This window comes from Protopterus annectens, chromosome 5.part0, assembly GCF_019279795.1.
Source record: "Protopterus annectens isolate FY-2018-M chromosome 5.part0, PAN1.0, whole genome shotgun sequence".
Lineage (NCBI taxonomy): Eukaryota > Metazoa > Chordata > Ceratodontiformes > Protopteridae > Protopterus > Protopterus annectens.
The window spans coordinates 662,221,262-662,243,692 of record NC_056735.1 but is presented as its reverse complement, the minus strand read 5'-3'; the positions used below and the strand labels follow the sequence as shown (position 1 = coordinate 662,243,692).

Genomic DNA, 22,431 nt, shown 5'->3' with positions numbered 1-22,431 from the left:
TCTATACATATGCAGTCAGTAAAAATGAGAACTCATAAAAATGTGTAACCACTAAAAAGCTGCATCCCATGTAGAGGAATGAAGCCACCTTTTTTATATATTTGAACTTCAAGGTCACTCCAATTGAAAAAGAAGAGTGATCATTATTAAAGCCCTTTTAATAATGATTGCTGTTTCTCCACTATCCATTAAGAACAAAACACACCTTCAAGTCATAGTACATCGACTCAATAAATAATCGTTGAACATCAGCCAAGGAAACCACTCAAGCTAATACAGTTTGAGGAACTCACAATCAAACAAACAGAACTTAGCAGTCTTGATAAGCCATGTTTTATATACGGGTTACATACATCTGGTAGAACCTTCCTTTAGACAAAGTATATTCAGGTGTCAGAATTGGTATATTCAGTGCTGGACATTAGAATTGATGAAAAAGGTTACTACAGGTAGATTACTGGAACTGATTTCTGTTAGAAATACTGCTCCACCATAATATCTTTGGATAGTGTTGTGATGTCTATGTCATTGTGATACAGTGGAGTCTTTTTTATTTAATTTTTTTAGTTTTTCATTTCTCTAGTACACTGCTAGTCTGAATACCTAAAAAAATGTCATCCCAATACAGTATATCTGTACACTGCAATGTCACCATGATGCCATATGCCCTGTGCTCTGAGCAATACAATGTAGCACACCTTTGCAGTATGGTGTACTCCCAATACAGTAAATTCTGTGTAACACATCTCCCTGATGCAGCATACTCTGTGTATTATAATGTAACATTTATGAAGTATACTTTGTGCAATATCTCACTGCTGCAGTATATCATGTGCAGTATAATTTCATCCTGATATTGTATATTTTATAGTGTAATGCCATTGTGATGCAATATACCCTATGCAGTACAGTTTCTCAATGATGCAATATATGTGCAGCACAATGCCTCCCTGATGCAGTATACTCTGTGCAGTACAATACCTCCCTGATTTAGTGTACTCTGTACAGTATAATGCCATCCTGATGCAGTATACTCTGTGCAGTGCAATGCCTCCCTGATGCAGTATAATCTACAATGCCATCCTGATGTAGTATACTCTGAGCAGTACAATGCCATCCTGAAGCAGTATACTCTGTGCAGTACAATGCCATCCTGATGCAGTATACTTTGTGCAGTACAATGCCATCCTGATGCAGTATAATCTGTACAGTACAGTGACACCCCTATGCAATATACTTTGTGCAGTACAATGTTACCCCCAGGTAGTATATATACTCTGTAAAGTACAATGTAACAATGAAGCAGTGTCTCCCTGCTGCTATATGCTCTGCACAGTATATCATCCTAATACAGTATATTTGTGTTCTGTACTGACATTGGGATGCAATGTACCATATACATACAATTTCTCACTAATGCAGTATGATCTGTGCAGCATAATGTAACCCTGAGGCAGTATATTTTGTGCTACACAATGCCACACTGATTCGGCGCACTATGTTCAGTACAGTGTCACCCTGATGCAGCATACTATGTGCAGTACAGTGTCATTCTGATGTAGTATACTATTTGCAGTACAGTGTCACCCTGATGCAGCATACTATGTGCAGTACAGTGTCACCTTGATGCAGATACCATGGTATAGCAGTGGTATTCCAGATGAGGATCTGTGTACTGAATACTATCAGGCATTAAATAGGGAACGCCAATTAGATAAAGGCTCATGGTTTGCGTGCAGAGAGGTTACTGTGCAGCCTGAAACTTTGAATGTCTACATAAAATATAGATCAGAGATTGCTGCATATTAAGGTTTTTTTTTTTCATTGCAGGAAACACCTTTGTTCCTCGTTGCTGTGTATTCCAATTCTGAAGTTTCAGTTACATTATAAAAAATGCATAGTATATATATCTAATTGTACAAATACTAACATTAAATGAAATAGCACTGAACTACTGATTAAATGTTACTCACTGGCTCTGGGTCATAGACCGATAAAGCTTTGTCTAGAACACAGGTGATTTGGAGCTCATCTTAACAGCTGAGCAGTGGAGGGCTAACTCAATTGGGTTTGTGTTACCATCTAACATAGGCAGCTGTAGCACTGACACTAGACAGAGGATGGATGTTGTGAAGTGGGGAGCATGAGGCCCAAGACGTAGGCACTAATCAAGCAACATGCACTGCAGCCTGGGGAGGCATGTGCAGGAAAGCACACATCAGAGCATCTGGCATTGCAAAAGACTGCTGTGATGAGTGAGGTTAGGTTATGCCCAAGAAACAGTGAAGCACCAGAAACAATGCCACAATGCAGCTCTTCTGCAGTTACCCAACCTGAGGGCAATTGTATTCAATTCCTTGGTTATCCCTGCCCCTTGTGACATCGCATCATTTGGAAGAATTAGCTGGACAATTGGTTTCAGAGAATAAAAGGGACTCTGATAGTCTGACTTATTGGCAGAAACACTACTGAGGAGAAAAAGAGACAGTACATATTATTTTAAAAGCAGACCACTGGCACAAGAATCACTGTTATCCTGTATAACGACCTACCTTCACATGGTTCTTTGCTATGAATTGCATAGTGTTATTATTCATGCACAACAAGATTTAATATACTGCACTTATCCATTCCCAGTTATGTTGCTCTGAATTATAGTTACTGTAAAATACCATTAATTGAAATCTTAAACTATTACTTACATGTTTTCATTAATTTTCCACCAACCAAGACTGCAACCTTCAATTCCCTTTTCTTTCAGGGCATAATTGTAGAATGTAAGAGCTAGTCCAAGTTTTTCTGATGGAGTCTGCACAGAAGAAAAAAAAAAGACAAAATAACAACCTTGCAGGCAATACAGCATTTCTATATGATCTGACAGAGTAATCCTATTTTGCCTAAATGATAAATCACTTTTCAATTTTAAGTGAATTTACATTCATCTTAATGCATGATAATAATAGTAATACTACAATATTTATATATGATCAGCCTGATTAATCCTAATTTATCTAAGTGATGAATAACTTTTAAGTTTTTGGTGAACTTAATTTCATCCAAATGCATAATAACAATATTTAGTTTAGAATTCAACTTTTGTGACAGATTTCTGTGCTTTATTGTATTCTCTGTTTAACAGAGCTTGAAACCTTAACAAGCAAAGCTGAAGGACAATGAACATGACCCAAGTTCAAAGAATAGCAGTTCAGCCTCCTATAGCAGCTGTCAGGTGAAGATGGCAGTGAGTGGCCACTCACTGTCGACTTGCCCATCCTGTGGAAGAGATGACGCTGGCTCATCAGAAGGGTGACATCTCATGTCAGAACATGGTGTTACCCACTGGAGCTCAATTCTAATGAGTTGTGAAGAACTCAGTGTACAGAGGCATGCTTCCCCTCATGAGGTAGCAATGGTGGAACTTTGAGGAGTCACAGAAGGTGGAGGGAGTTGCTCCCAACGAGAGAGGGCAGGCCATCCTCCATGATCAGCAAGTTGTTCTTCTCTCTAATTTCCAACTCTCAATGGGGATTCCTGGGCAAGAACGAATCAGCTGTATAGATCTCATCTAACCCAGGACTACCCAGCTGCATTACTCTCAGAATGAATGGGCCAACTGAGTGCTGGCAGAATAGCCACCAGGCAAGTCCTCGGGAGAGGAGATTTAATATGCAATTATACAATTTAACAGTAGCTATGTTTGTATAAATCTGTCATATGCCTTTGCAATCTGATTTATACAAGGCTTACAATACAGTCTGTAATGAAGCAAATGCATCTGAAGTTTTGATTGGAATGATGTCATTCCATAAGTTCAAGACGTTGGCTCACTTTTGAGAATACAGAGTCCTAGAAATGCATGCCAGCAGAACAAACAGCTAACACCAGAAGGAAACTTAAATCCCAAATAAAAAAAAATGGTTGAACTGGAACTGAAGAAATGCATTTCTTTTTTTCTGAGCTGACTGGCACAGAAGGCAAGGATGAAAAAAAGTACAAGAGCTGTGGGTAAACTTGCTTGGGCAAATTAACTTTTTTTTCCATTCAAACAAAATGGAAGGCTTATCTTATGATGCTGGTCTTTGTACTTCTTCTCCTGCTCCCAAACAGGCATCTATAAGTCTGAGACAGTGAAAAATAAACTAACATAAAATAAAAGAAAGCAAATAGATTATGTGGGGAAAAAGAGATGCCCAGAAAAAAACATACTTAATCATATTAATTTGGGTTTATCCTTCATCTTTGTAGTGCAGTCTGTGTCATGGAAAAATACCGCTGTCCGTATAACATATATCGTGTAAAACAGTAAGCAGCATAGTCACTATATATATATATATATATATATATATATATATATATATATATATATATATATCTATATATCTATATCTATATCTATATCTATATATATATATATATGTGTGTGTGTGTGTGTGTGTGTATATATATATATATATATATATATATATATATATATATATATATATATATATATACATACACACACACACAATGGGGTATGACACCCACACATAGGAGTGCATTGTAGCTATACATGCAAATGCAATGGCCACACCAGCAAAGTTCTTGTGACAGTGCCAATCTAAAACATGATTTTTTGTGTCTTTTTTGCCAACATGTGGTTTTAGAAATAATCTGTGTTAATATAAGAGAATTGTTTAGTGCCAAGTGCCTGTCCCCAAAGTACCACCCCACCCCAAGTGTAGCAAAAAAAGGGACTTTGACTTATTTTAGAAGGCTTTCTACAGCAGTCTTTTTCTACTGGCATTTCAGTACATAGAAATCAATGCAATTATGCAAGCCACTGGAACTTTAAATCACAACCTCTAACATTTTGCTGCTGAGGCAGTTGCCCCCTTCCCCCTTCCTTTGTTATGCTACTGGGCAGGCACATAGGACAGTGCAACAGCAATGGCAGATATGTTGGGACAGTGCTGCATTTGTCATGTTAATATCATCACAAATGATGGCCTACCTACGTTCTGCTATCCGGAGACACTGGAAAAATCTCTGTTTATAAAACACACATATATGAGGACAGTAGGCACCAGAGTCGTCATAAGTAGGTGAAATAGACATGAAGACAGATACCATGACCATAGTGCCCAACGGATATATCAATGCCAGTACAGGAGATGCTGATGTGTACATGTCCTGTTAACTAATGTCATCATTCAACACTTAGGTAGACAAATCACACATGTCAGCACCATAGGGTAAAATACATATCAGCTGTACAAACATTGTTAGGCTAACAATACTCACTCACATAGAAAAAGCTAATAACCAAAGTGACGCATGACAATACCAACCCATGCTAAATGTGTATCTCTGATAATCTGTGCCATCAGATTTAACCTCTTTTGATAAACCTTATGTCTTACCACACACACACACACACACACACACACACACACACACACACACACACACACACACACACACACACACACACACAAGCTCACGTGCAAACTCATGAGCGTGCATGCGCGCACCCACAATGAAAACCAGGGTTGCTGCACTACAGAACCATGAGACTCCATCATGTGACATAAGCAGCCATGGCATGTCCTTGATGTTTGCCTATGCAGCACAATGACATATCCTAAACTCTGAATACTGGGAAGAGAACTATTTTCAACAGTGGGTACAGAGAAGCCTGCATGTGTAGCTGCCATAAGGTTGTGTGTCAAACTATAGAGCTGATGTGTGGAAACAGACACCATTATAATTTAGTCATCTATACCAAGGGATGCCTGGAATTATACATGAGACTGTAGGGCTACCACCCAAAGCCTGCATGGCAATGAGACTGCTATCTTGACAATTCATATCACTGTGTCCCATGACCCAGTGCACATACCTACTTGCCACATCTATGATTGCCATACTCTCTGCATGGTAGGTCATGGTCAGCATATGGCAGCAATGATATTTGCCACTGTTGTATACTCACAGCTCTGATACAATGGTAAAAATCCTTTCCATAGATACATATGATGCATGATGACCAGGATAGATGATACACCTTTTAAGGTCGTAGTGTGTTCAACATACAATACATTATCCATCTCTGCATATGATCACTATACCATACTGACATATGTATGACTAAGAACAGAACATTCATCTCCCATACATCATGTAGCCCATAATTGTTGCTGACCTAATTTCCTGCATCACCAGGAACTACTGCCTCTCTTCCTGCTTTAGTAAGCTGCATTGCACTAACAGCTGATGGGAAGTAGTGGGTGCCTGCCCAGATTTTAAACCAACAGTGGGATGCAGACTCCCACTGCATCCCTGTATCCTCCAAATAATGACTGCTTGAAAGTATATATGTTATATGGTCATATGTGGTTAGTGGGTTTTCATCCATTTGTAATGTGTCGTGTTTGTCCATTGCCATTCCCAGGGTGCTAAAGGTATCATCATATGACACATCTACCAGTGATGACACATGTATTTAATGCCTTTCTTCATGTATTTTTTGGGTCTTTCCTGTGCTCAGTAGTACTGGCTGCCTTGGTAGCTACCTGCATGCTTGATGTAGATGCTATAAGTTAAGCATGGTGTACTTGCATTCTGTGAATCATCTGCATCACAGTCATAACTACATGCCATAGAACAGCAATACCCACCTACTAAACTGTACATTCAATGTACAATCAGATGGTCCTGCAAAGATGCATGAAAATCCTAAAATTAATAGCTATCATGGAAAGTGCATTACACACAGTTTCCCTGCCTTTGTCAAATGTCATGAATGCACATGCACCATTACAGGCCTTGAACCTTGAACCATCTGATACCAATGCACTGTCTTTATATCCTGATGGTCACTGCAAACACATCAGTGTCCTATATGGTCATGTACATGCAAAACCAAACAAGCAGGATATGATATGATTATTGTAGTTTGCAATTAACACCTACCTATGTGTGGAAGAAGCATTCCAGCCTCAGTCCCCCATCAGGTTTTTACTGGTTGGAATCATAGCTATCCAATAATACCAGAAATTAGTCAGAGGTTGTAGTCGGGGACACCAGCCATTGTATGCCTTCTACCCTCACTATCCCCTACCCAGTCATGCAGATTTGTCACACACCAGAAGCAGGACTGTACTATGTGGCCATGGCTCCCTGGCAGTGTTTACCTAATAAACAATGATTCCACAAAGGTGGAACTTGTAGTCGCACCGTCTCCCCTACCTCACCAGCTCTCTAAAGCCATGCCATGCCATGCTGCCATGGTGCTCACTGTGTAAGTCATTCTCAACCACTGCAAAATTATATTGCCATAGTTTAACAGCTGCTACAACCTGTAGGCAGTTTAGAGTCATTATGTGCTTGCATGCAAAGGGGAAGTATCACATGTGTAGTAGCCAATACAGTACTCGATACTAATGCAGACTACTCTCAGCATAGGCATGCAAAACTATGTTGTATGCATTCCCACATAGCATGTGTGTTGCTTTGTATAATGCTACACAGCTTTTAAGGGTATGTGAACCAGTCCTGTGGTGAATGTGTCACAAGGCACACCTTTTGACAGCTGTCCACTTTTCAAATGCTGCATGCACATGTATACACATGACAAAGAGACTTACATAACCTATACAAGTTGCAGTGACAGCAACAACTTATGTCAGAGTTGTGCACATTGCTACACTTAAGTGCTTTGTCCTATTTCCTGTTAAAGGTAGTTGTCATGTTAGTAATGGAGTTCTCACTGGAAAAAGGCTGTATAAATTACATGGTTATTTACATGCTCCAGTACACCATACATTATAGAATCATGTTATCCTTACATAGTGGGTCTGAATTGTGTAGAGGTATCTGTATGGTGTTAATGTGCTATGCACAGTATTTTGCAGCGTATTGGAGGGAGGTGTGGATAGTCTCTTTGTGATGCAGCATCATGTGACTTGTATATCTCACACTTGATGGCACATCTATTTATAATGGAAATCAGGGTGCCAGCATTTTATACTGCTTTAGTTGGCCATTGATACAAAATGGGGTGCATTTGTGAGACTGCCTTAGACAATATTCTAGTTAAAATAGAAATGGTGAGTGCATCTTAGTGGACAAGTGGCTCATGGGTGCCACAGTGGGATGTGCACTTCCTATTTTGACATGTTTGGTTATGTTTGGATTAGACAATTATGTTTCACTGTGTAGATGATTAGGAGGTCTAGGAGCTTCTTCTTCATTAATAGACCAGAATCAAGGTTTCTGGGGAGGAAGTTTACCATCACTTTAAAAATCTCAACAGAAAGCAACCAGATGACTTGTAGCACTGGAAACACCAAGCTACTGAAAACCCACCACCTGGATTCAGTTAATGTTCCTGTAACCCCGCATTTAGCAAGCATGTACATCCTTGTTTCTTTTCTTGGCACATTTGGACTGTACTAGGTAACTCCATTCTATGTTGTTTGGAATATATTTGTCATTTACTGGGCTTATACTGGCATTGTGTGTTCTGTCACTGGATTACTTAGGGTAAAACACAGCTGTGATTATTTGCAGGATACTCAAACTATATACTGAGCACGTTGTGCTGTGTGTTTCTGGAATGTAATGTCTGCTGTGCTCATCCAGACATACCAAGTGGTGTGAGTATATTGGTTGTGAGGGTTGGTGTAGTATGACAGTCATACATTTACATGCATAAAATCATATTTTTGTCCATTACATACATGTTCAAGTTGTGGGGTTTAATTCCCAGGATAAAAAAACCTCTGCCCTGGACATTGTTTGCCTGTGTAGATTGTTTGGTATTGCCTGTAAGTAAAGTTTTAATGCAAATAGCAGAGATCCTCCTGTGATGTGGTATATAGGTTGGATGTTTTCAGGGTGGATGATTTGCTTTGTCTGCTGTAGAGCCACATAACTGCATCAGTTAGTGTTTGTGCTTACATATAACATGCATAAAGGCAATGTTTGGCCTCTTGCATGTTTGTCAGTATAGGTTACCTTCTCACACTGATAAGTCTGTATGTTTTAGATCACATATATCATGTGTCATTCTAATTTTATTTTGTATGGCATTATACATTATGGCCATATGCCTGAATTTCCGACTAATATACCATTTGATTCATCACCCCTTATACATGTGTGTCTGTACTTTTGCACTAGTCCAGGTAGTGCAGTGATTGTCCTCACATGTATGCTGCATAACATACCTGGTGATTAATAATGTTATGGTGGTATACTTTCTGCACTCCACTTTCACAGAGTTAGTGCAACAGATGCTATGTTACAGAAGCATGACATGACAGATGTGTCAGATGTATTTTATTGCAGCTGGTTTTATGATAATGATTTCACAGATCTGTTTTATATACAAGCTGAAGGATTTGTGTAGCACTGCTCAGTGAAATTCATTGCTGGCTATATCTCATCTTCTACAGGCAGAAAACAGCGAATTAGGCACATATTTGTTGACCAGGAAAGGCCAACTAGGTATTATACGTTTTTTTCAGAAAAGGGCTGGTGAGAAAATCTCCACATAAGTTTACAAGAAAATATGTTATTATACTACATAAAAGTTAAAAAAATGCATATTACATAGATGTCAGAGTAAAACAAAAATTGCATAAACAGTTCACATATATGTATTTAATTTGCATGGTTGAATTTTTTTTCAAAAGGTAAGGTAGTTGCAATATTAATCTGGTGTTCAGGAAGGTGGTAGAAGTTGATATGAATGGATTACATTAAAGAGACGTGAGGAGGTAAGTAGCAAATGAGAGATGGGAGGAAAGAGACAGTTAAGAGCGAGGGCCAGGAAATATAATTGCTGGATGATGTTTGAGTGGAGGGAACTATAGTATGAAAAGTGTGAGCATTAAGTGTAAGAGTCGGGGAGTGGTCTGATGTGAAAAAGAGTGTGTTTCAGAGAAGAGTGATGGATTTACTGCACATCAGCAAGTCAAATGGAATCAGAAATACTTGGTCTAGAGATCTAAACCTCTTCTGCAACATCAACAGAACAGTTTATAGGGGCAGGAATATCTTGCAGGGGATACTGCTGTTGTGGAACAAACTCCCCAAACACATAAAAAAAGTTCATCACTGTCCATATTCAAGCGCAACTTAGATCTATGGATGGGAAACAGAAAATGTAATTCAGAACTACCCCCTATATTACTAATGTTTTATCCCATTCATGGGTTCCCTCAAATTATCTCTGGTATGATCACAGTTATTCTCATTAGGGGTAACATATACATATCAATCATGGGATGGGTAAGGCAAGAGAGATTGGTTGGATGACCTTATTCTTCTCATTGCTGGAGTAGACTTGAAGTATATTTTGAAGAGGTGGTTATTTTGTCATGTAGATATGTTTATGGGCAGTGATTCATTGGGTAAATGTTAATTAGGGGGCTAATTTTAACCAGTCTAATTTTTGTTAGTGCAGTGCAGTGGTGTGCTCTGTACAGGGGTATTTGTAGCAAACTTGTAGATTTTGTTATAACATGCTTCTAATTTTGATGTTTCTGTTTTAAGTTAGTAAACGTTGGTGAGGCATACAGTAGAGTTGAAATCAGGAAGTTCTTGCTATTGATTGCCTACTAGGGCCCAGAAGATATGGCTTTATCCCATAGAGGGTCCTGAGTTTCATGTGTGTTTGAGATAGTTGTAGGGCAGAATTAAGTTTTTCATCAATTAGAATGCCCAATGGTTTTGTTTGTGAGATTGTTACTATGTTTTTTATTCTTAGCTGAGTAACTATGAAAAGATTATGCTGATTATGCTAATTATGTATATTTTGGGGTGTAAATAACATTCACTTAGCTTTATTTGCCTGTTAAACTTGGTCAATTACTTCGAAACAGTCACCAAAGCCATTGATGAGGGGAAAATGGTGTACACCACCTACCTTGACCTAGCCAAAGCCTTTGACACTATTCTTCACTTGGGCATAATAGATAAACTGTCCCAGCTAGGCATCAATCTGTCTGTTACCAGATGGGTAACTAACTGGCTCACTGATAGAACCCACTCAGTCAAAGTAGGGGAAGCTACCTCTAGTAGTAGACCTGTAATGAGTGGTGTACCCCAAGGATCGGTCTTGGGGCCTCTACTGTTTGGGATATACTTTTCTGAGGTGGAAGCCAAAATCAGAAGTCTGTGGCTGGCCAAGTCTGCAGATGACTGCAAGCTGAGTGCTGTCTTAAATTCCCCTAGTGATGTGAACATCCTCCAAGAGGGCCTTGCAAAAACTAATGACTGGAGCCAGAAGCATGGCCTCAAACTGAATACCAAGAAATGCATCATTTTCCCCTTTGGGGAAAATGTTATCCCACTAATTATCACATTAATAACAATGTACTAAGCATGCAATCAGTCATGAGGGACTTGGGCACCCAGGTTGATAGCAACCTGACTTTTGACCACCATGTTGCCTCCGTTGTACGGAAGGCTTTCTACATGGCCCACCTCATAAATAAGAGTATTTCATCCAGGAACAAGGAGCTCATAACATCCCTGTACACCTCCCTTATCAGACCCATTACTGAGTACAATGTCCCCTTTGGCATGTACCTTGCCAAGCACATGCAGCAGTTGGAGAGACCACAGAGGCTCCTCACCAGGAAAATCCAAGGTCTCAAACACCTATCCTATACAGATAGGATAAAAACCATGTCCCTCTACTCAGTCTCATACAGGCTGCTCAGAGGTGACCTGTGTCTGGCATACAAGACCATTTCAGACCCAGCCTTGATGGAGTTGCTGCATATCTGTAAGACAAACTCCAGTCATACAACCCGCATGCAAGGCCTTAGCCTGGTCTGTGACATTAATAGAACTAGTTGGCAGGATAGATTGGTGTCCCAAAGACTCCTCAATCTCTGGAATATACTCCTTGTCCATGCAGAGTACCTGGACAACTTGATGGGAAAAAGGAAATACACCCCTGGGATCCCACCTGTGTCCCTGTTGGACAGGGGAAACAGGTGCTGACTTTGAGGGAACATGGGCAAAATTCTTGGCTAGGCTTATAAAGGCCTCCAGGCCAGTAGTCTAGTATCATCCTATGAATCTATGAACCTTAAGTGGTAGATGACAGTCAGTTAGCCAGGATTCAACTGTAGTAAAAGACAGGTTTGTAATTTCTTATAGTTTACAAGATTAAGTGCAGAGCAGATGAGTGTGGAATCATCTCTGTGTTGCACAATTGAGACTATGTTGGCTGCTATGTGTAGTTTATTAGTAAAGATGTTAAATAGTTGTGGTTCTAGCATAGATCCCTGCAGGACTCCTACTATGAATGGCAAGACAGGGGAAGGTCTTGTTGCCATTTAACTGCTTGTTGTTGACCAGCTAATCAGCTGAGGAACCATAACAATAAAGAGTGACTAAATGCAAGAAAGGATAGTTCATTGAGAAGTTTTTGATGAGATACTTTGGATAGATCTAGGAAGGATACTAGCTTATTTTCATTTCTATACTGGTTGATGGTATTGGTAAAATTAAGAAGGGCAGTTGTGGTACTGTGATTGGTATGAAAGCCAAGTTGTGTGTTTGCTAGAAGGTTGTTTTTGGTGAGGTAATTGATGAGTTGACTATGGATTTTTTAATTACTTTGGATAGGGGTGGTAGAATTGTTATGGGTCTGTAGTTTGAGATTTCTGTTGAGTTTCCTCCTTTGTGTAGGGGAATGATGTATGATGTTTTTCATTATGAATGAGATACATTCTTCTGTAATTGAATGGCTAATAAGTGCAGAGATAGGGTAGGAAAGGGTGTCTGCTGCTAGTTTTAAATATTTGGTAGGTAGTTTATCAAATGCTAATGTAGCTGGTATAAATTTACTAAGCTGTTTTCTTATTAAGTTTGGACAGTTTAAAAGAAAAATTATCAGTGTTGTTATTTAGATGATCTGGGGATCAGAGGGCAGTTTGTGTTTTATCTTTGATTAGTGATAGAAAAGAATTAGTAAAATAGGAGGCGATATGCACTGCAATGCTATCTATCTTGTTAGTCATTTTTAGGGTCAAGGTGATGGATTGGCCAGGCTGGATTTTTTTTTTATGGAGGACCAAAATAATTTGTGGTTGTTTTGATGCTCTTGTTGTATGTTAGTATAGTTTGACTGTTTATCTTTTTGATGTGTTTTTACAACATTTCTAAGGTGTCTAAAGTTTTGTATGGATTCTTGGATTTTGTTTGTATACCATTGCTTCCCTGCTTTGTCTCTATTTTGTAGTAACTGCCAGATATCTTTTCTTAGCTAGTGAGCAGATATAGATTTTACTGTTTCAGTTCTCAATGGTGCCATTTCATTTAGGATGTTTAGGAAGGTGTTTAAAAGTAGGATACTTCATCCTGTAGGGGTAGAATCTGTAGGGAGTTCCAGTTGCAAAGTAAAAAAGGAGGAGATGAAGGCTGTTTGTTAACATTTCCCAGGTTGCCAACTTCCTTAATGATTGTTTTTGTTCCAACAGGTATGTTGGAAGATGATCACTAATGTTGTCAGAGAGGCATCCAGACAGAGTTGATGTTAGAACTCCTGTTTGTTAAAACCCAATCAAGAATAGATTGCCTGTTTGTTTTCTCCTCTGGTTATAGTTTGGATTAATTGAGAAAAACTATGTAAGTTTAAGGAATTTAATTGGGTTTTTGAATTACATGTATGTCAATCTCTGTTGAAACCACCCATTATGATGGTTTCCTGGTTAGTATTTTGGAATAGCCAATGGATGATATATCCCACACTACTTCTGTTATTGGTTGGAGGAATATAGATTCTTGTGATGGTGATTGATTTATTGTTATTTATTTTAAGTTTTGTGAGAATAATTTATGAATTGCTAAATTTTGGGATATTAAGTTTGAGTAGGTCTATATCAATATTATTTTTGTACACTATTGCTATTCCTCCTCCATGTTTGCTTTTTTTCTGTCAACATTGTGCATATTGTAGCCTGGAGGTAATACTTCATTGTATTTTATTTCTAGATTGAGCCAAGTTTGCATTATGACAACTACTTCAGGGGAGTATTATGCAAGACAGGCATGGCATTCACATGTCTTGTTTGATATACTTCTGTAGTTCATATTTAGCAGAAACATGTTTTCCTTTAGAGGAGATGTTTATTAGGATGTGGAGAGTCAATGTAGACATGTTGTATGTGTTTTGTTAAAAGTTTTTTGTGTCAGAATTTGGATGTATGTCACCACTAAGTATACTAAATGTAGTAGGAAATATATACAGTTAGAGGTTAGTTTATTCATTGATAGCATTTCTTGGGTTGTAGATAGTGCTTTCAGGTATTGGGGATATATAGAAAGTTATATTCTTTGTGTTGCTTGTGGGAGGATAAAAATTAGTGGGGGGTATATGTGTCATTGTGTAAGTGATTATGGTAGTATGTCAATTGTGCAGACAGAGAAAAGAGTAGTAGAGATATTAGGTAGAGTGCAAACATTGTTTACCATAAGATATGTCTGAAGAGTATGTAATGTGTTTGTTTAAACTGTTACATGTATGCAAAATGTGGTATGCGCTTGAGGTTGTCCTTGCACATGCATGTCATTCTTTACAGGGCTGTCACTGGTGATAGTTTGATGAAGAAATCAAAGGGCAAAGACTGGATACCAATAAATCATTATATGATACTTCCTCTTGAAAGTACAAAGGGGAATCTGTGGCCCAGGTGGAAGTTATGGCCAAATTCTACTGGGAAATTTGCATTAATGCAGAGGAGGCTTTTTAGGAAGTGCTACCATCTGGAGTTCAGTGGTTCAAGAAGACTCTGGTATACATACTGCAGATTTTAGAGGAAATGGTTCCATTAACAAGAGGGTTGTGTCGCATGTCTCATGTATTTAAATGAGACACTGAGACTGGGTATGCATTCAAGTCATTTATTGTACATAAACACATCAGGATTTGTAATTGAAACATGAACTTCAAACTTCATAAGCAAATAATCTTACTTGCTACTTCGAACACTCTCAGATGTGCATCTCCATTCATGCCTGCATTCAATCTGGCTGACTATACAAAATGGCAGTAATCCTGTACGTGCTCAGTAACTTATATACATGTGCTATCTAGCTACAGTGGCTGACTAAGTTCAAGATACACACTGATCTACATCTTCCCTCTTTAATTTGTTCGACATGCAATAGGAGAACAAGACATTTTACAAGCTAGATATCACATCAACATTAAATTTGAACTCAAGTCCAAGTCGCTGTGTATTTCGGATTGGGTCTGGAAATTCTACCTGATCTGGTCACATAAAACCTTTGACTGAGTTCAACAACAGGTACAGTCTCTGGGAATTATTTCACAATTGGAACTTCGGGAATTATGTCAGGATTATTTGAAAAAAGTACATTGTCCTCTGGAATGCAAACAGGTGTAGAGTCACTCTGAGAAATAAAGTCATTGGCGCAGGCAATCTGCTGCATCACTGGTTCAGAGACTGGTAATATATGTCTTCAAATCCATCTGAAATCCATTCCTTCAGATTGCGTGATGTAAGATCTCAGTTCTTCACAAATGCTCTTGATGATTCCCACTCGGTCATATCCTTCTCCTTGTTTTAATGGTGTAGGAGGTTTACTGCACTTATCATAGTACAACTTTTGTGACTGCAGTTTTCTCAAAAGATGAGTTTTGACCATTCTGTTGTTCTTTGTATTTAGTAATAACAATTGTTTACTGATCAGAAGGGTTGTTCTAGTCTGTCTGGACATCAGTGTCTGAGCAGGTAAAGCAACCAAGTTATGTAAAGGAATGTTTCTGAGATTGAATAAGTTAAGGAAAACATCGGTACCATCTCTCTCTTAGATTTCTTCAATAAACATTTCGCACTTTGAACTGCATGCTCAGCTAATCCATTGGACTGTGGATACTCAGGACTACTAATAATATCAACAAAGTCCAAAGTCACAGCAAATTTCTTGAACTGCTGACTTGTAAACTGTGCACCATTGTCAGAAATGACTTTGTGCTGACAACCATGGATAGAAAAATGTCTAATGACAGTGCTGGACATTAAGTTAGGAAGAAGGTCAATTTCAAACCAATTTGAATAACATTCTACTAACATTAAGTAATGGTGACCATTCCATTTGAAAATATCAGTAGTAACTGTTGACCATGGTAATTTGGGAATCTGGTTTAGCTGAAGTGGCTCTTTTGGTTGGTGCAGTTTGGTGCTGTTGCAAATTGAACATGCCAGAGTTTCCTTCTGTATATCTTTTGACATAGAAGGCCAAAATACAATGTCTCCTGCCCTTCTTTTGGTTGAATCAGCACCCATGTGACCACAATGCTAAATCTTGACATATTCATGTTGCAATGCTGTAGGAACCACCACTTTTGGACCCCTCATGATGTCCATCATGAGCTTGTCTCAGTAAGGGAAATACTTCTCTTTGTGTAGTGGTAAACTGGTTTGTCATGTTGGCCATCCTTGACTGATAATGTATTTCACCTTCTGGAGAACTGGGTCTGAAGCAGTGCAATTTCTGAATTTATCAAGACGTGATGATGAAAAATTTCTGGCCTCCATGACTTCAAAGTCTGCTTCTCATTTTCATGCTGTTCTGTTTGTCCGGTGCTTGTGACAAAGCATCAGCAAGGTATAAATATTTGCCTTTTGTATAGACAATATTGAAATTGTACTTTTGCTATTTTAACATCATGCGTTGCAAGCATGCTGGGGCTGCATGTATTCGCTTTTTCAAAAACGTCACTAGTGGATGGTGATAAGTCTCTGTTTGGATAGGTCTTCCATAAATATAATCATTGAACTTCGAACATGCATACACTACTGCCATTCTCTATTTGTACATATTGTATCTCTATTTGCAAGACCAGTTTACAGTTTTGCGTGTCAACTCACGTAAGAGGGCTGAAAGCTCACTCAAGTCTGAGATGAACTTTCCTAAATAGTTGACCATACAAAGAAAACATTGCAAAGAAGTGACATTTTCTGGAACTGGCATCTCAAGAATTGCTACTTGCTTGGACAGATCTGGTTGTAAGCCAGAACTGGTAAACAAATATCCCGCATAAGTAACTTCTTTCAGTTTGAATTTACATTTCTGAGGATTTTGTTTAAGATTGACTTCACATGCATGGTCTAGAACTTTCCTGAGATTTCTATCATGTTTGTCTTCACCATTGCCCCTTACAATAATGTCGTCTACTATGATAGCACATGGATAAACAGAAAAAATTTGCTCCATTACACATTGAAATACTTCACTGGAAGAATTTATCCCAAATGACATTCTCAGAAAGCTGTATCTACCAAATGGTGTACTGAAAGTGGTTAACAGTGAAGATATGCAATCCAGTAAAACTTGCCAAAAGGAACTTTTTGCATCTAAGACTGAAAAAATAGTGACATTTGGCATGAGAGCAGCTACTTCTTGTACTGTGCATATCAGATGATGAGGACGCTTAAGTGCTTTGTTTAAGTCTCTTGGATCAATACATATTCAAATATCATCTGAGGTTTTCTTATGAGCTACAACCATGGAGGATACCCATTCAGTTGTTTTTTCTACTGGGGTAAGGACACCTGAATTCACCATTTTGTCACATTCTGCTTTTACTTTACTCTGCATTACTTCCAGAATCTTCCTTGCTGGTCTGCCAACTGGGCTTACTTCATGTTTTAACTTCATGGAATATGTGGATAGAAGTTTGTCAAGCTCATTTTTGAAAATATCAGCAATTTCACTAAAAATATTCTGGGTAAACTATTGTTGTTGTTCATACTTATATGATGAGCCTCTATTACATGAAATCAGTTCCATTCTCACACTGTCTTTGAGGCCTAACAGTGACTGCACATGTCTTTTGACTACATAAATGTGCAAGTCATAGCTGTTTCCAGCAGAATGGCATGGAAGGACTACTGTGCTATCAGTCTGAATTGCTTCATCACCATAAGCAACTAGTTTTGCCCACTTTGCTGAATCAAGTTTCTCACCAGATTTTACTTTGGCAAACATTTGTGCTGATAAAGCATCGCATTGGATCCAGTATCTACTTTAAGCTCTACAGGTTTGCCATTAATACGTACAGTACAAAATATTTCACTCCTTGCTGCCAACTGATAGTCTACTGTATTAACGGTTTCATCGATCACAGAGACACCATCAACATAGGTTTGCTCACAGCTATCTATCTGCTCTACTGGCTTCTTCAGATGCTCTCTTTTAATAAAAGGTTGTGCCACTTTAGACTGCAAAGCCTTTGGAAATTATTCCACTTTTTACAGTTGTGACACTGCTGACCAAAAGCTAAGCACTTTTCTCATTTAGGTTCATGACTGCCTCCACAATTATGACAGTTAACAATGAGATTGGCTATGGCAACCTTCGGTTTATATTTCTCTTTCATCTTAACTTTCTGTTGCTGCACACTATCAACATTCGCACTAGTAGAAACTGCAAACATGCTTTTCTCATTTGAAGAAACACAATCCTGTGCTGTACCAAAGTTCTACCAAATGAAACCAGCCAGCAATATCAGAAAAAATGCGGTAGTGCTGTACCAAAGTCCTACCATGAAGGGAAATATCCCGAAAGCGCTCATCTTGTGGTTTATTTTGTGGTTTTATGCAATAAAAGTTTTAAGGAATAGCAGTGTCCTACCACGTTTTTTCTGATAATGCTTTTCTCATTTGTAAGCATATTCATCTGCTTTTCTGCAAGCTCATGCATTTGACAAATCTCAATGGCTTTGCTTAATGTTAAATCACTATCTTGAAGCAAATTCTTTCTCACTGCATCATTAACAACAAATACACAATGGTCTTTTATCAAATCATCTCATAAATCACCAAATCTCCACATTTTAGCTTTATTTCTCAAGTCAATAATATATGCTGCTATAGTTTCACCAGGTTTTTGATTTCTTGCATAAAATGTGTGCCTTTCCATTGTAATAGTCATTTGAGGGTTATACATTTCTCTAAATTTACATTTTAAGCACTCCGGGTCTTCCCGCATTTCAGCATGTATCACAATATGGTGGTTCTTCCCCTCCCCTACATACATGACAGGTGCATACACAAATGAACATTCCCTCTCAATGGCTTCTGAGTCAGCAAAATTGAGGAGTATAAATGCCGTTGTACATGCATCTTTATCAGAAAATGCAGACTGTATGAAAATGTCATATTCTTGCTTAAACACTCGACAATTCTCAGCAATATTATTATCAAACAGCAGTGATCAAGGTTTGTGAAATCCCTTTGCCATAAGAAACTTCATTTAAATATAAGCATAGACCAAGTTCTTGTAATTATTCCCAACTGCAAAACAATCTTTCTGAAACTGCTTTATTTTAACACTGCAAATGCTGTGGATATTCTGGACACTTCAGATAGGTTTAGTTAATGGGGAAAAGTTGTACATTGTGAAAAAAATTGGATATTTTAGCCCTTTCGTACATTTTAAACACTTTGGAAATTATTTTGAACACTTTTGTCAATATATTGCTATTTCAGGCATTTTGTTTATCTCAGTAATTATTTCAAATGTTTTGAATGTTTCACCACGCATTCAGTGACTGAAAAATCATTTAAACTTGTTTAAGTACCTTGAATAACCACTGACCTGTTTGCAAGTTCACTCCTGTATATTTCTCTACTTCTAACTTTGTGCCTCATACTTTGTAAGCTGCTTCAACTTTGGATCCCATTCTGACACCATGTGGCATGTCTCGTATTCAAATGAGACACTGAGGCTGGGTATGTGTTCAAGTCATTTATTGTACATAAACACATCAGAAGTTGTGACTGGAACATGTACTTTGAACTTTATAAGCTAATTAACTGACTTTTTACTTTAAACACTCATAGATGTGCATCTCCATTCATTCCTGAATTCACTCTGGCTGACTATGCAAAATGGCACTGATCCTGCATGTACCCAGTAACTTATATGCCCATATCTAACTACAGTGGCTGACTAGGTTCAAGATACACACTGATTTACAGGGTGTACTGCTTCTAAACATTTGGTGCATGTGTGCAAGTGAAATCGGAGGCAGTCTACTATTGCATATCCTATGGTGGTGTAGCACTATCTGTGTTTTGCCACCAATTGTTTGTCCATCTTCTTCCTCATGCCTCTGTGCATTGGGTATGCCTGGTCTTGCTGCCATTTTTGTGGTGGTGGTGGTGTGTGTGTGTGTGTGTGTGTGTGTGTGTGTGTGTGTGTGTGTGTGTGTGTGTGTGTGTGTGTGTGTGTGTGTGTGCGCGCGCGCGCGCGCGTGTGTGTGCTTGGTTTTACATCCACTGTTGTTGTGGTGTGCTGCATACAATACTGTTGTACGACCTATCTTGACACTAACATTTTAATCACAGTATGACTGGATAAAGTACTTTTATTTGACCATTTTTCTTTGGGTACAGCTTAGTTGTGCACAACTTCTATGACATTGTACATGCCTGTGAATGTTATTGTATTGCGTACCCTATTGTTCTGTCATGAGCTGCATGACAGGTGGTCAGAGTTGGCATTAGGCATTTTTCTTGCATTGTTCATGTCATGTACATTGTATACAGCACATGCAGTTAAACCTTACTCTAGTAGGACAGCATGGATGTCTGTTGTGCTGCCTGCACTGTCTCACGTCATGCCCTTGTGCATGTGTCCATGAACTGATGTGACTTACAGTGTGCCATTTCACACCTAAGTATGTCATAATGCGATCTGCGTGTCTCATATACACCAATGTCCATGTGCATCTAGGAGTATGGCTGTGTGTTGCAACAGATACTGTGTGCAGCTTTGATACTGTTGTACACATTTCCATGGTTCAGAAATGTTGCATGCATGCTTACTGATTTTATTTCGGTTGTCCCTGTAGCTTCCATCCTGGATTGATGATATATAGTAGCTGGGCCATGTCCACCATCTGTTTGCCCATCACCCTTAATTTTCCCTAACATATGTATTATGCCCAAGTCTATATTACCTAGTCGAAGGGCATTTTCATCGTACGCCTTTTCATCGACACATAAACAGCGAACTCCCAAAACTCCGAATGGCCACTTCAGCAATTTTTTTTTTTCCCAGGGGAAAAAATTGCTTAGCATACCTCTCAACTTGGAAACATAAAAAATCTGGACAAAGGCCCATGAAAAATAGGTACAAATCTGTACATTGATTAACATAAAATTTGCATACATAATTATGTAATGCCACCCACTCTGATGGAATTCTGGGATGCTAACTTTTAAATGCAAACTGAACAGACAAAATATTATGAAACACAAAATAAACAGAACAACAGTTTTTTTATTTATATTAATATTTGAACGTATCATACTTTGAACTTGTGCAAAACTAAAATACAATTTTCTTTTATAAAAATAAAATTAACTGCGCAAAGTCTGCACATCAGCCTTCAACATTAATATAAATAAAATACAACCAGAACAAAACTGCTTTATTTATATTAACATCTGAACTTGTATAAAACTTAAATACAATTCTATTATATAAAACTAAAATTAACGCCTGTTGCAGTTTCTTATTCATTATTCAGTATGTAATACGAATTTAATGTGGAGACAAGGACTGAGTTTAGCAGGTACAGAAGTGGTTCCTTCCTGCTCACCTGTTAAGGTACTGCAGTCTGCAGTCTTTTCTATTACTCTGTACCACTAAACTGTGATCTGATGCTAAACTGGGACCTGATCTCTGAATGGAAAACCATGCCAAATTGCCAATCTAAAAATAAAACTGCTCCGCTATGCACCCCTTTTAAATGTATGTGTTACAAAACATGCTTTAACATAAAATAGACACTGCAGCCCCCTTAACTTGTAAATTTCATTTGTAGACAGGAAAGCTTCAGTTTGACCATGTATTTTAACAGTTCTACAGAAAGATGAAGGAGAGAAGCCCTCTTGCGTACGGCAACAGCCAGGCAAGATTTTTCTTTGTCTTACCGCTCTCAACTAAAAAGCGGTAACATGTGACCGTTTTTCTGTTAGAACATCTGTGGCAATGTGTGAGCATGCTGGTTGTAAATTAACAGTTGGTGAGGTTTGTTAGTGCCCTTTGAGACTTCAAATAATGACTTAAATAGCTATACAATTAAATTATAATGTGGCAAACATTCATGGTTAAGAGAAAGACATGCAGAATTTCACTTCCACTACTTAATTATACACACTACACAGATTTAAAATGCTATACAATATGCACCACTCTTGTAGCCATATGCTCTCCTAAAGAATACTAACTCTGTTAAAATAAGCGTGCAAATAAAAAATGTTTTAGCATTTCCTCAAGCATACCTATAATATTTTATTTTCTCAAGTTCAGAATGTTAGAGAACCAGTTCACTCGATGACTGCTGCTGCTTGCTTTGGCTGCTCAGCTGTTGCACTCATAGGATAC

At 38.3% G+C, this 22,431-nt stretch overlaps 1 protein-coding gene across 1 annotated transcript in view; it reads right to left on the bottom strand.

Moving 5' to 3' along the window:
* Window positions 1-22,431, bottom strand: part of TMPRSS7 (transmembrane serine protease 7) — a 616,461-nt gene that overhangs the window by 262,793 nt on the left and 331,237 nt on the right. Inside the window, exon 10 of the mRNA XM_044072510.1 lies at window positions 2,703-2,809. Coding sequence (XP_043928445.1) covers window positions 2,703-2,809 — 107 coding nt within the window. The remainder of the gene's footprint in view (window positions 1-2,702; window positions 2,810-22,431) is intronic.